The sequence below is a fragment of the Oncorhynchus gorbuscha genome, linkage group LG02, assembly GCF_021184085.1.
Source record: "Oncorhynchus gorbuscha isolate QuinsamMale2020 ecotype Even-year linkage group LG02, OgorEven_v1.0, whole genome shotgun sequence".
Classification (NCBI taxonomy): Eukaryota; Metazoa; Chordata; class Actinopteri; order Salmoniformes; family Salmonidae; genus Oncorhynchus; species Oncorhynchus gorbuscha.
The window spans coordinates 8,269,905-8,283,732 of NC_060174.1; the positions used below are offsets into that span (position 1 = coordinate 8,269,905).

The 13,828-nt window shown below is 45.1% G+C and overlaps 1 protein-coding gene across 2 annotated transcripts; it reads right to left on the reverse strand.

Moving 5' to 3' along the window:
• Nucleotides 1-102: 102 nt before the first annotated feature.
• On the reverse strand, nucleotides 103-11,412 carry ddx59 (DEAD (Asp-Glu-Ala-Asp) box polypeptide 59). 2 transcript variants are annotated; one of them, XM_046300236.1, is made up of 7 exons: nucleotides 10,163-11,412; nucleotides 6,658-6,843; nucleotides 5,886-5,975; nucleotides 5,467-5,610; nucleotides 2,780-2,932; nucleotides 1,687-1,815; nucleotides 103-440 (listed from the first exon to the last, which is right to left on the reverse strand). In XM_046300236.1, the coding sequence occupies exons 1-7, from the start codon at nucleotides 11,063-11,065 to the stop codon at nucleotides 174-176; spliced, it is 1,872 nt and encodes a 623-aa protein (XP_046156192.1). In that variant the 5' UTR covers nucleotides 11,066-11,412; the 3' UTR covers nucleotides 103-173. The 2 variants fall into 2 exon arrangements, with proteins under 2 accessions (XP_046156192.1, XP_046156183.1); XM_046300227.1 differs by having other exon boundaries at nucleotides 5,359-5,610.
• Nucleotides 11,413-13,828: the final 2,416 nt, after the last annotated feature.

Genomic DNA, 13,828 nt, shown 5'->3' on the forward strand with positions numbered 1-13,828 from the left:
GCAAAAAATCCCAAACGTGCTGTGCCCGTGTTTGACAAATAGATGGCAGTATTTCCAAAATGCACAACTATACAAAAGTGTCAACTCGAAATTACAACTCAATCAAATTCATATACATTTATTCAAAATGGACAAATTACCCAGATGTACACACACAAAGTAGCATAATCTGTCTATCTCTTTGAGCTCCTGTTGTGTTTCCGGATGATGCTGAGGAGGTTGTTCTTGGTGACCATGATGTCATCCTCCCCCCTTTGCTTGGCTTTCTGTTTGTCCCTCCTCTGCTGCTCATGGAGGTGGGGGGAGTTGAGAAGCTGGGGGGGAAGCTGGGAACCTGTGGGCTTCACCCGGTTCACCACCTCCAGGAACAGACGCTTGTTGTCGTTGTTGACAAAGGTGATGGCCGTGCCCCGGTGACCCAGTCTGCCTGCTCTGCCCACCTGGGAGGAAGGAGTGTAAAAATCACACCGGACAGAACCATTTGCACCCACACACACTTTCATCCATTTGTAGACAATACTATACAGAAAAGATTCTGTGCCAGATGCTCCCCCCAATATATACATTTTTTTTAACCTTTATTTAACTAGGTAAGTCAGTTAAGAACATATTCTTATTTTCAATGACTGTCTGTCATTGCCTACCCTACCCTTCAGGCTGTCATTGCCTACCCTGCCTGTTCAGGGGCAGAATGACAGATTTGTACCTTGTCAGCTCGGGGGTTTGAACTCACAACCTTCCGGTTACTAGTCCAACGCTCTAACCACTAGGCTACCCTGCCGCCTCTACACTCTAACCACTAGGCTACCCTGCCGCCTCTACACTCTAACCACTAGGCTACCCTGCCGCCTCTACACTCTAACCACTAGGCTACCCTGCCGCCTCTACACTCTAACCACTAGGCTACCCTGCCTCCTCTACACTCTAACCACTAGGCTACCCTGCCTCCTCTACACTCTAACCACTAGGCTACCCTGCCGCCTCTACACTCTAACCACTAGGCTACCCTGCTGCCTCTACACTCTAACCACTAGGCTACCCTGCCTCCTCTACACTCTAACCACTAGGCTACCCTGCCTCCTCTACACTCTAACCACTAGGCTACCCTGCCTCCTCTACACTCTAACCACTAGGCTACCTGCCTCCTCTACACTCTAACCACTAGGCTACCTGCCTCCTCTACACTCTAACCACTAGGCTACCCTGCCGCCTCTACACTCTAACCACTAGGCTACCCTGCCGCCTCTACACTCTAACCACTAGGCTACCCTGCCGCCTCTACACTCTAACCACTAGGCTACCCTGCCTCCTCTACACTCTAACCACTAGGCTACCTGCCGCCTCTACACTCTAACCACTAGGCTACCCTGCCTCCTCTACACTCTAACCACTAGGCTACCCTGCCGCCTCTACTCTAACCACTCTAACCACCACTAGGCTACCCTGCCGCCGCTACACTCTAACCACTAGGCTACCCTGCCGCCGCTACACTCTAACCACTAGGCTACCCTGCCGCCTCTACACTCTAACCACTAGGCTACCCTGCCACCTCTACACTCTAACCACTAGGCTACCCTGCTGCCTCTACACTCTAACCACTAGGCTACCCTGGTGGTTAGACATTGATTTTGTATGACAAAAGCACACCAGATTTCCCCCATTCACAACAATAGCAAATTGACCCACCTGATGAACATACTCATCCATGTTAGTGGGCATGTCAAAGTTGACCACCAGTTTGACGTTGACCAGATCGAGCCCTCTGCCCAGTACGCCAGTGCTGACCACCACTTCAAAGTCCCCTTCGAGTAGACCCTGAGGAGGTACAAAACAGCTTAAGGCTTGAATACTCTTTATGGAAGTACACTGCCTGTGACTAGCTTTTCTGTTTGAGCCATTATAGCCAGACCTGGGCCCGTATTCATAAAGAATCTCAGAGTAGGAGCCCTGATGTAGGATCAGGTCTTATCCATGTAATCCAATTCACTATGATAGTTAAAAAGGCTAAACTGATCCTGGTGCTGTGGTAACCTTAAAAACGTAATTCAGCATTAGCCTATTAAAAAAACCCAGTTCTGTAACCATGAGGTTTGTGCAGTAAGCTATAGGCCTAATACAGTATCACAGCAAATGGTCTATACTTGAAATGCCCTGCCAGTGTTCTTCTCAGACTAAAATGTACAATGATATAAACAAACAAACAAAAATTGAGGGTATATGATCACACTGGTAATAGATCATTTGTTGTATAGGCACAGATGAATGAGGAGAAATGTAAATAAATGTCTTTTTGTTACTGGACTGATGGTGCCTGCCCCTGATGGTCACTAATATAATAATAATATAATAATATATGCCATTTAGCAGACGCTTTTATCCAAAGCGACTTATGTGTGCATACATTCTACGTATGGGTGGTCCCGGGGATCGAACCCACTACCCTGGCGTTACAAGCACCATGCTCTACCAACTGAGCTACAGAGGGACCACACTCACAACGAAGGGAGGAGGGAGAGCATCAGTGCGGCCTCCTCTCACCATTGGATCTAGTGTGTATCGGTACGGTACTGTCCAGTATCCAGGAAACCCTTTAAACATTTCACTGAATCCACCTCGAGGGTACGACGCAAATGACAACATTTCTTAATGTTTTAAATCTGTAAATTAAAATGAGTGTTTCTTATTGGACAAGTGCTGGCATTCCCTTTCCTTGTTCCAGTCTGTCATGTTCCGTTTGGTGCTAATGAACAAAGAAATACCTGGCTGTCACAGGCCTCACCTTGAGGATGCGGTTGCGTTCCCACTGGGTCTTGTCTGAGTGGATGGCCACCGTGTTGAGGCCCATGATCTTCTTCACGGCCTCACACAGTAGGTCCGCCCCAAGTTTACAGTCCACAAACACAACCACCGGAGGCTGGTACAGCTTTCCGTCCTGGGTGGGCAAAACAAACACACAGGTAATGAGGAAATACACTACATTACATTGAACATCTTATTATATGGAGTTGGTCCCCTCTTTACTGCTATAACAGCCTCCACTCTTCTGGGAAGGCTTTCCACTAGATGTTGGAACATTGCTGCTATAACAGCCTCCACTCTTCTGGGAAGGCTTTCCACTAGATGTAGGAACATTGCTGCTATAACAGCCTCCACTCTTCTGGGAAGGCTTTCCACTAGATGTTGGAACATTGCTGCTATAACAGCCTCCACTCTTCTGGGAAGGCTTTCCACTAGATGTTGGAACATTGCTGCTATAACAGCCTCCACTCTTCTGGGAAGGTTTTCCACTAGACGTTGGAACATTGCTGCTATAACAGCCTCCACTCTTCTGGGAAGGCTTTCCACTAGATGTTGGAACATTGCTGCTCAGCCTCCACTCTTCTGGGAAGGTTTTCCACTAGATGTAGGAACATTGCTGCTATAACAGCCTCCACTCTTCTGGGACGGCTTTCCACTAGATGTAGGAACATTGCTGCTATAACAGCCTCCACTCTTCTGGGAAGGCTTTCCACTAGATGTTGGAACATTGCTGCTATAATAGCCTCCACTCTTCTGGGAAGGCTTTCCACTAGATGTAGGAACATTGCTGCTATAACAGCCTCCACTCTTCTGGGAAGGCTTTCCACTAGATGTAGGAACATTGCTGCTATAACAGCCTCCACTCTTCTGGGAAGGCTTTCCACTAGATGTAGGAACATTGCTGCTATAACAGCCTCCACTCTTCTGGGAAGGCTTTCCACTAGATGTAGGAACATTGCTGCTATAACAGCCTCCACTCTTCTGGGAAGGCTTTCCACTAGACGTTGGAACATTGCTGCAGGGACTTGCTTCCATTCAGCCACAAGAGCATTAGTGAGGTTGGGCACTGGTGTTGGGCGATTAGGCCTGGCTCACAGTCGACGTTCCAAATCCCAAAGTTGTTCGATGGGGCTGAGGTCAGGTTCCTCCACACCGATCTCGACAAACCGTTTAATTCTCTGGCAACAGCTCTGATGGACATTCCTGCAGTCAGCATGAAATTGCACGCTCCCTTAAAACTTGAGACATCTGTGGTATTGTGTTGCGTGACAAAACTGCACATTTTAGAGTGGCCTTTTATTGTCCCCAGCACAAGGTGCACCTGTGTATTGACCATGCTGTTTAATCAGGTTCTTAATATGCCACAGCTGTCAGGTGGATGGATTATCTTGGCAAAGGAGAAATGCTCACTAACACGGAAGTAAACAAATTTGTGCAGAAACTTTTAGAGGTAAGCTTTTTGTGTGCAAGAAACATTTTCTGTTATTTTTATTTCAGCACATATTGGGTTTATATTTTTGTTCAGTATAGAACAAAACAAGTATTTAAATAGACTGTGGGTTGCAGGTCAAATATAGGAGTACAAGTCAACATTGATCTAAGCAGATCTAATGCCTTTTCGCCAACGGGTCTGTGAAAGCACAGCCTCTTCCCGCTCCCTACCTTATATAGATGGTATGAACCGTTGCTCAGTTTCCTGGAGCAAAGCCATGGCTGAGGGCCCACCCATTTCCTCTGGATAGGGGGAACAGGGCTGCAGTGACAGCTGTATTAATATCGTCCAGTGGGAGTCTTCAGGATACTGCAGGAATTCCCACTTTTGACAGAGTTAAGAGATTCTCCAGTACTTTTGTATAATTTTTTAGCCAGTAGCACTCACAAGCTAAAAGTGGTTGCAGAAAATTGCGTACTACATCACATGCAGATATGTGCACCACGTCATTGCTCTTTCTCACTATGCTGTGTATGAGTCTTGCTAGCTGTCACTCAAATGCAGAGAGACGGAAGCTCATTGGCTAGAACTCGATTTGCTAGGGGGCTGGCCCACATGGGGGGAAAAGGCACAGCACAGATTCAAGAATGGGGCGGCAGGGTAGCCTAGTGGTTAGAACGTTGGACTAGTAACCGGAAGGTTGCGAGTTCAAACCCCGGAGCTGACAAGGTACAAATCTGTCGTTCTGCCCCTGAACAGGCAGTTAACCCACTGTTCCCAGGCAGTCATTGAAAATAAGAATTTGTTCTTAACTGACTTGCCTAGTTAAATAAAGGTTAAAATAAATAAAATATATAAGTTTCAGAGCAGGTCTTTAATAATAACACTCCTTGCTGAGAGCATATGCATATACAGAAAATGCCAGTAACCTGAAATTAAAATCCCCAAATTAACATTAAAATGTCATTTACACCTGGGTCGTGTTCATGAGGCCACTCAACGGATAACATTTTAAATCATTTTACAACACAAAACAAGAACTCCCTCTTTCAGTCTGTTTTCTTCCGTTTGCTGCCTAATGAACACAACCCAGTACACTGAAGAAAAGCTATTGAAAAATCACCTACATTTAAAATCTCAAAGAGCTTCTTCTTCTTGGAGGGCTCCTCCACCCAGAGCACTATCTGGCGGATGTCGGCGCAGGGCTGGTTCCTGTCCCCGATGGCGATACGTACCGGGTCCTGGGTCAGTCGGGCTGCCAGCTGCTCTGTGCCCTTGGGGATGGTGGCAGATGTTAGCAGGGTCTGGTGCTCCTCCGGGATGTTCTCCAGAACCTTCAGGATCTGCTGCTGAAAGCCCATCTTCAGCATGGTGTCTGCCTGCACTCATAAGAGGACAAATTAGTTTTCATTCTGCTGAACAATGTCGAAATAGTATTACTGGTACACAGGATGGGGGTCAATCACATTTCAATTGAAGTCAATCTACAAAAATGTGCCCTTCTGCCAACTCTGGTACATTTACATCGATGTGAATACTGAAATGTTGATTAATGTGCACGGTCTTTGTTAAACAAAAGGGAAGTGGCCTTTTAAATCATTTCAAAATGACTGCAATAATGTTCTTCATTAATGCTACGAGAAGACATATTTACCTCATCAACCACCACAACCCTCACTCCATCCAGCTGCACTGCCTTCTGTTTCAGGATCTCCAGCAGTCGTCCTGGGGTAGCAATTATTATCTAGAAGGCAATTAAGTTGGCGATTATTATCCAGAGGGCAATTAAGAGAAAAACAAATACAGTTTGGTTAATCAAACTGTATTAATTAAATAAATAAACGTTATGTTTCTTATGGCAAGTGGTAACTGTACTTTGCACGTAGAAAGAATCGAGACAAGTCTATTTGCATCAGTTTTTGAATGGCAGTAGTTTTCTCTTCTCATGGCTATCTGCATAGTATAGCCTGTCATTTGAAATGGTAGCTAAGCTATGGAGGGCCTTCATTGCAAGGTTATGGTAATTTAATATTGACATCATGTAGAAAATGTCTGGTAAACATTGACTTAATAATGTCCAGTACTCTCTTTGAAACATTGACGTAACAATTGTAGACTAATGTACAGCATCATGAGAAACGTTGAGGTAACGTTGTACACTATTGTACAGCGTCATGAGAAACGTTGAGGTAACATTGTACACTATTGTACAGCATCATGAGAAACGTTGAGGTAACGTTGTACACTATTGTACAGCACCATGAGAAACGTTGAGGTAACGTTGTACACTATTGTACAGCGTCATGAGAAACATTGAGGTAACGTTGTACACTATTGTACAGCGTCATGAGAAACATTGAGGTAACGTTGTACACTATTGTACACTATTGTACAGCGTCATGAGAAACGTTGAGGTAACGTTGTACCTTGATGGTGCTCTTGAGGCGGTGTAGCTGCGGGGGCAGGGGCATGCCTCCCACCAGCAGGCCAGTCCTCATGTTAGGGAGGCCCATCACCAGCTCCTTGGTCTGCCTCTCGATCTGGATGGCCAGCTCCCTGGTGGGGGTCAGGATGAGAGCTGCCGGACCACCGAGACCACCCTCCACTAGCCTCTGATTGGGGAGGAATCAAGACCATATTTATTAACAACAGATAGCTTTTTGGTCTAAGGGTATCCAAATTCAGGTAACTTCCACACTGTTTAGGTTTTCATTTCTGGAAACGACCCTAAGGGTTAGGCTCCGTAAGGGTTGGGCTCCGTAAGGGTTAGGCTCCGTAAGGGTTAGGCTCCTTAAGGGTTAGGCTCCGTAAGGGTTGGGCTCCGTAAGGGTTAGGCTCCGTAAGGGTTAGGCTCCGTAAGGGTTGGGCTCCGTAAGGGTTAGGCTCCGTAAGGGTTAGGCTCCGTAAGGGTTGGGCTCCGTAAGGGTTAGGCTCCGTAAGGGTTAGGCTCCTTAAGGGTTGGGCTCCGTAAGGGTTGGGCTCCGTAAGGGTTGGGCTCCGTAAGGGTTGGGCTCCGTAAGGGTTAGGCTCCGTAAGGGTTAGGCTCCGTAAGGGTTGGGCTCCGTAAGGGTTGGGCTCCGTAAGGGTTAGGCTCCGTAAGGGTTAGGCTCCGTAAGGGTTGGGCTCCGTAAGGGTTGGGCTCCGTAAGGGTTGGGCTCCGTAAGGGTTGGGCTCCGTAAGGGTTGGGCTCCGTAAGGGTTAGGCTCCTTAAGGGTTGGGCTCCGTAAGGGTTGGGCTCCGTAAGGGTTAGGCTCCGTAAGGGTTAGGCTCCGTAAGGGTAGGGTTAAGGTTAAAGTTTTACATCAGACTTTTGGGGAGAGAAATTCTGCTACTTCCAGGTTGCTTTGAAGCTGGGCCCCAAAAGTGATAATCACACTATCAGGATGTCACAGTCTGCTCCTACCAGACCAATATATCAGCCAATGAATTACATCACGCAAAGCCACGTAAAATACTTAAAGGGTTAGATCTACTTGTTTTCACCACATACCGCAGTATAAATTAACTTCATGTTTCTTATGGCAAGTGGTAACTGTACTTTGCACGTAGAAAGAATTCTATCTATTTGCATCAGTTTTTGAATGGCTGTAGTTTTCCCTTCTCATGGCTATCTGCATAGTATAGCCTGTCATTTGAAATAGTAGCTAAGCTACAGAACATAAAACAGGCCTGTGCATATGAATTACTCATCGCTGTTGCTTCAAGGAGTCGCCAGTGAGGGACCGGTTCAAAAAATTGGGTTAACAGCTGTGCTGGATTTTCAAAGTTTAGCCGAGGTACTTCTAGATGAAAACGGTGCCAACAGTGAGGTTGAAACACAGCAAACCTTGATATTGGTTAGAGTCTGTTCTGACAAACCTTGATATTGGTTATAGAGTCCGTTCTGACAAACCTTGATATTGGTTATAGAGTCCGTTCTGACAAACTTTGATATTGGTTATAGAGTCCGTTCTGACAAACTTTGATATTGGTTATAGAGTCCGTTCTGACAAACTTTGATATTGGTTATAGAGTCCGTTCTGACAAACCTTGATTTTCCTTCTCTTTTTTTTTCAACTTTAAAAAGTTCCTCCTTTGTTACTCAATATTATGAGAAAAATCATTCCAGTATTTTTCACAACCATGAAACCAAAAAAGTATCATGAAAGATAAACACTAATGAGCTTTTCACACCACAACCAAGCCGAGCCTGTACAAAGCTGTACTAGGTACAGTTGAAGTCGGAAGTTTACATACACCTTAACCAAATACATTTAAACTCAATGTCAGGAATTGTGTAAAACTATCTCCTATTAAAAATTCTGTCTTAGGTCAGTTAGGATCAACACTTTATTTTAAGAATGTGAAATGTCAGAATAATAGTAGAGAGTGATTTATTTATTTCATCACATTCCCAGTGGGTCAGAAGTTTACATACACTCAATTAGCATTTGGTAGCATTGCCTTTAAATAGTTTAACTTGGGTCAAACGTTTCTGGTAGCCTTCCACAACCTTCCCACAATAAGTTGGGTGAATTTTGGCCCATTCCTAATGACAGAGCTGGTGTAACTGAGTCAGGTTTGTAGGAATCTTGCTCACACACACTTTTTCAGTTCTGCCCACAAATTTATGGGATTGAGGTCAGGGCTTTGTGATGGCCACTCCAATACCTTGACTTTGTTGTCCTTAAGACATTTTTTCACAACTTTGGAAGTATGCTTGGGGTCATGTCCATCTAGAAGACCCATTTGTGACCAAGCTTTCACTTCCTGACTGATGTCTTGATGTTGCTTCAATATATCCACAATTTTCCTCCCTCATGATGCCATTTATTTTGTGAAGTGCACCAGTCCCTCCTGCAGCAAAGCACCCCCACAACACGATGCTGCCTCCCCCGTGCTTCATGGTTGGGATGTTGTTCTTTGACAATGGTCACTATGACCAAACAGTTTTTGTTTCATCAGACCAGAGGACCGTTCTCCAAAAAGTACGATCTTTGTCCCCATGTGCTGTTGCAAATTGTAGTCTGGCTTTTTTATGCTGGTTTTGGAGCAGTGGCTTCTTCCCTGCGGAGTGGCCTTTCAGGTTTTGTCAATATAGGACTTGTTTTACTGTGGATATAGATACTTTTGTACCCGATTCATCCAGCATCTTCACAGGGTGCTTTGCTGTTGTTCTGGGATTGATTTGCACTTTTCACACCAAAGTACGTTCATCTCTAGGAGACAGAACGCGTCTCCTTCCTGAGTGGTATGACGGCTGCGTTGTCCCATGGTGTTTATACTTGTGTACTATTGTTTGTACAGTTGAATGTGGTACCTTCAGGCATTTGGAAATTGCTCCCAAGGATGAACCAGACTTGTGGAGGTCTACAATGTTTTTCTGAGGTCTTGGCTGATCTCTTTAGATTTTCCCATGATGTCAAGCAAAGAGCCACTGAGTTTGAAAGTAGGCCTTGAAATACACCCACAGATACACCTCCAAATGATGTCAATTAGCCTATCAGAAGCTTCTAAAGCCATGACATCATTTTCTGGAATTTTCCAAGCTGTTTTAAAGGCACAGTCAACTTAGTGTATATAAACTTCTGACCCACTGGAATTGTGATACAGTTATTATAAGTGAAATAAGTGAAATAATCTGTCTGTAAACAATTGTTGGAAAAATTACATGTGTCCTGCACCAAGTAGATGTCCTAACCGACTTGCCAAAACTATAGTTTGTTAACAACAATTTGTGGAGTGGTTGAAAAATGAGTTTTAATGACTCCAACCTAAGTGTATATAAACGTCCGACTTCAACTGTAGGTATGCATCCACCACAGTTGCTGGAACCATGCTGAAAAGGTCCACGTGAAAAGAAAAAAAACTTTCAGACCCAACATAGTTCAGTTCAGTGTGATAATACAGTGTAATAATCAAGCCAGCCACAAAAACTGTATTTCACTATACCTTCAAAGCACACACTACCACTGGCAGCAGAAAGGCCACCGTCTTTCCAGAACCCGTGTCAGCACTGGCAATCACGTCCCTGCCAGCCAAGCCAACAGGCACCATCTGCATCTGAACAGGGGTGGGCGCCTCATACCCTGCCTTCTTCAGGTTGGCACTGAGAGTTGAGGGAAGGTTACATTGCTCAAACTCTATGATGGGCCTGCCCACCTCCCTGCCCTCTGTCACAATGCCCAGCTCCTGCTTTACTCGCTGCACTTGCTCCTCTGTCAACCCAGAGATAAATGCATCTTCCTTGTAGGAATAGTCCTTGTATACATCCTCAACAGTATTGCCAGCTCTGTCAACGGCTGGCTGTCCACATTGTGAAGTCCTCTTCTCCTCTGTGTCATCTCGGTTAAAGGCATCTTCTCCTGTGCCCAAGCCCATTTTAGCTAGGTGACTGGCCTTGCACTCTAGGCTGCACACATCATTGTCAGTGCTGTCGCAGATGTACTCCCCGAAGCGAGCACACATGACACAGACGGGCTCCCCCGGTTCGGGCCATCTCTGGCTCTTTCTGAAGGATTTTACAGGCTCCTCTTCTTCGCTTTCCTCAGTGCTGGACTCAGACTCTGAGGACTGTTGGTCCTCTGGTGCTCGTACAGGACTCCATGTACCCTGCTCTAGGGTTGGAAGGTGTGTGTCCTGGTCATCAGGCTTCACCTGTGTCTCAGCGTTCATGTCTGTCTCTACACTCTCATAGGGAGCTGTAGTGGAAGTCTTTAGGCTGTGGTTGGGGGGTTGTCCTGTGCCATCGCTGCCTTCCTTTTCTCCCTCCTGGCTCACCTTGCACTTCTTCTTAAGCACCTGACTTGTGTTGTCGGTTGGTCTCTTCACCTTCAGTGCTCTTGGCATAAACATGTTTCCAAAGTATTATCCTAAAGAGCATTAATGGGTGTGACAGACGGTTACGAATACGATATACACGATGTTTAACGTTAATCAAAGACTATCTCAGTGATAATACCTCCTGTACACGGATGAGTGGGCATCAGCAAGCAAACGCTAGTAACTTCAAGCCTAGCCAGCTAGCGATACAAAACAACACCAGGTTTTGGCGCAATTACATTGCGATTTAAAGATCAAAACGAAGCAAGTAAACACACAAAACGAATTATTAATTGCTGATGAAAAACACAAAGATATCGAAGCAAACAACCAAACTGACGCTAGCTGCTAGCGAGCATAAAGCATCTAATCCAACGTCGACTCACTCAGTAAACAGACTCATGTTGATGACGTCTCTAGTCTTTTTCTTCTTCTCTGGGTTTTACGGCGAACTTCACGCAAAAGGTTTTCGCCACCAACCGAACGGGGGTGCAAACATTTACAAAAAAATTAATAAGAAAAATCCATTGGGAGAAGGGAAAATGTACATTAATCCACGCAAACTTTAAAAAAAATCTGCATCTTTATTAGTATATTTAAAAAATCGAATTAAATAGTTTTTGTTTATCATAGTACTCCAGTGCTAGCCTCTCTAACACTGGCTTCCTGTTAAGGCAAGGGCTGATTTCAAGGTTCTAATGCTAACCTACAAAGCATTACATGAGCTTGCTCCTACCTATCTTTCCGATTTGGTCCTGCCGTACAGACCTACACGTACGCTATGGTCACAAGACGTAGGCCTCCTTACTGTCCCTATAATTTCTAAGCAAACAACTGGAGGCAGGGCTTTCTCCTATAGAGCTCAATTTTTATAGAATGGTCTGCCTATCCATATGAGAGACACAGACTCGGTCTCAACCTTTAAGTCTTTATTGAAGACTCATCTCTTCAGTGGGTCATATGATTGAGTGTAGTCTGGTCCAGGAGTGTGAAGGTGAACGGAAAGGCTCTGGAGCAACGAACCGCCCTTGCTGTCTCTGCCTGGCCGGTTCCCCTCTTTCTACTGGGATTCTCTGTCTCTAACCCTATTACAAGGGCTGAGTCACTGGCTTACAGGTGCTCTTCCATGCTGTCCCTGGAAGGGGTGCGTCACTTGAGTGGGTTGAGTCACTGAAGTGATCTTCCTGTCAGGTTTGTGCCATGGCGGAGATCTTTGTGGGCTATACTTGGCCTTGTCTCAGGATGGTAAGTTGGTGATTGAAGATATCCCTCTAGTGGTATGGGGTTGTGCTTTGGCAAAGTGGGTGGGGTTATATCCTGCCTGGTTGGCCCTGTCCGGGGGTATTATCGGATGGGGCCACAGTGTCTCCCGACCCCTCCTGTTTCAGCCTCCAGTATTTATGCTGCAGTAGTTTATGTGTCGGGGGTCTAGGGTCAGTCTGTTATATCTGGAGTATTTATCCTGTCTTATCCAGTGTCCTGTGTGAATTTAAGTATGCTCTCTCTAATTCTCTCTTTCTTTCTCTCGGAGGACCTGAGCCCTAGGACCATGCCTCAGAACTACCTGGCCTGATGACTCCTTGCTGTCCCCAGCACCTGGCCGTGCTGCTGCTCCAGTTTCAACTGCTCTGCCCGCGGCTATAGAACCCTGACCTGTTCACCGGATGTGCTACCTGTCCCAGACCTGCTGTTTTCAACTCTCTAGAGACAGCAGAAGAGGTAGAGATACTCTGAATGATCAGCTATGAAAAGCCAACTGACATTTACTCCTAAGGTGCTAACCTGTTGCACCCTCTACAACCACTGTGATTATTATTATTTGACCCTGCTGGTCATCTATGAACATTTGAACATCTTGGCCATGTTCTGTTATAATCTCCACCCGGCACAGCCAGAAGAGGACTGGCCACCCCACATAGCCTGGTTCCTCTCTAGGTTTCTTCCTAGGTTCTGGCCTTTCCAGGGAGTTTTTCCTAGCCACGGTGCTTCTACACCTGCATTGCTTGCTGTTTGGAGTTTTAGGCTGGGTTTCTGTACAGCACTTTGAGATATGAGCTGATGTAAGAAGGGCTATATAAATACATTAGATTGATTTACAAACATTTCAGAAGCAAATTGACATGTTGACATAGCTGCAAATCTCACATCGAAGTGGTTTCAATGAATAATGTTGCGTTCAACTAGCCTAATTGTATCAATGATGATGCATACTAGGACTACAAATCCACAACATAAAGGAATGATGCATTATATATCATGTAAATACTTGCAACTGACAATACAAGGCTGAACCACAATAAATGATTAAGCAAATTCATCAAGGTTGTATCTGAATTTATGTTCAAACTTAGTTATTGATATACCCTTTTCTGTTCAATGTTCTCTAACTATATATGACTCGAAATACCCCCAAGTCATGTTGTTAAGTTCAAAATAATAAAATATAAAAAAATACCTGACACCATTCAGATCAATGAGGGTTTGGAACTTTAAAGCCAATGATCTCAGAATCATCTTTTTGCAGATAGAACCGTATAGTCCCAAACTCGACAGGCTAATCTATTTCATTGGTAAATTAGAACGTGTATATATCCAGGGATGCGTTTTACATATAAACAGACAGAACATTGGCATTTTATCCAAACAAATCAAGCTATGTATGCGATGCGTAGATTCTGTCCAATTTCTAACTGTAGTAAAAGCATGCTGGCCTCTTATGATGTTGTGCAAAGTGGCTGGGTGGTACGCGCACGCGCAATAGTGCAGCCCTTTCTTAGCCACAGTGCGGCAGGAGAA

Coding starts and splice junctions, on each gene's coding strand:
- ddx59 (XM_046300227.1), bottom strand. CDS start 11,065: ATGTTTATGCCAAGAGCACTGAAGGTGAAGAGACCAACCGACAACACA. Junction 5,976..6,657: donor GCCTCAAGAGCACCATCAAG/GTACAACGTTAC, acceptor ATTGCCTTCTAG/ATAATAATTGCTACCCCAGG. Junction 2,933..5,358: donor AGCTCTTTGAGATTTTAAAT/GTAGGTGATTTT, acceptor TTGCCCACCCAG/GACGGAAAGCTGTACCAGCC.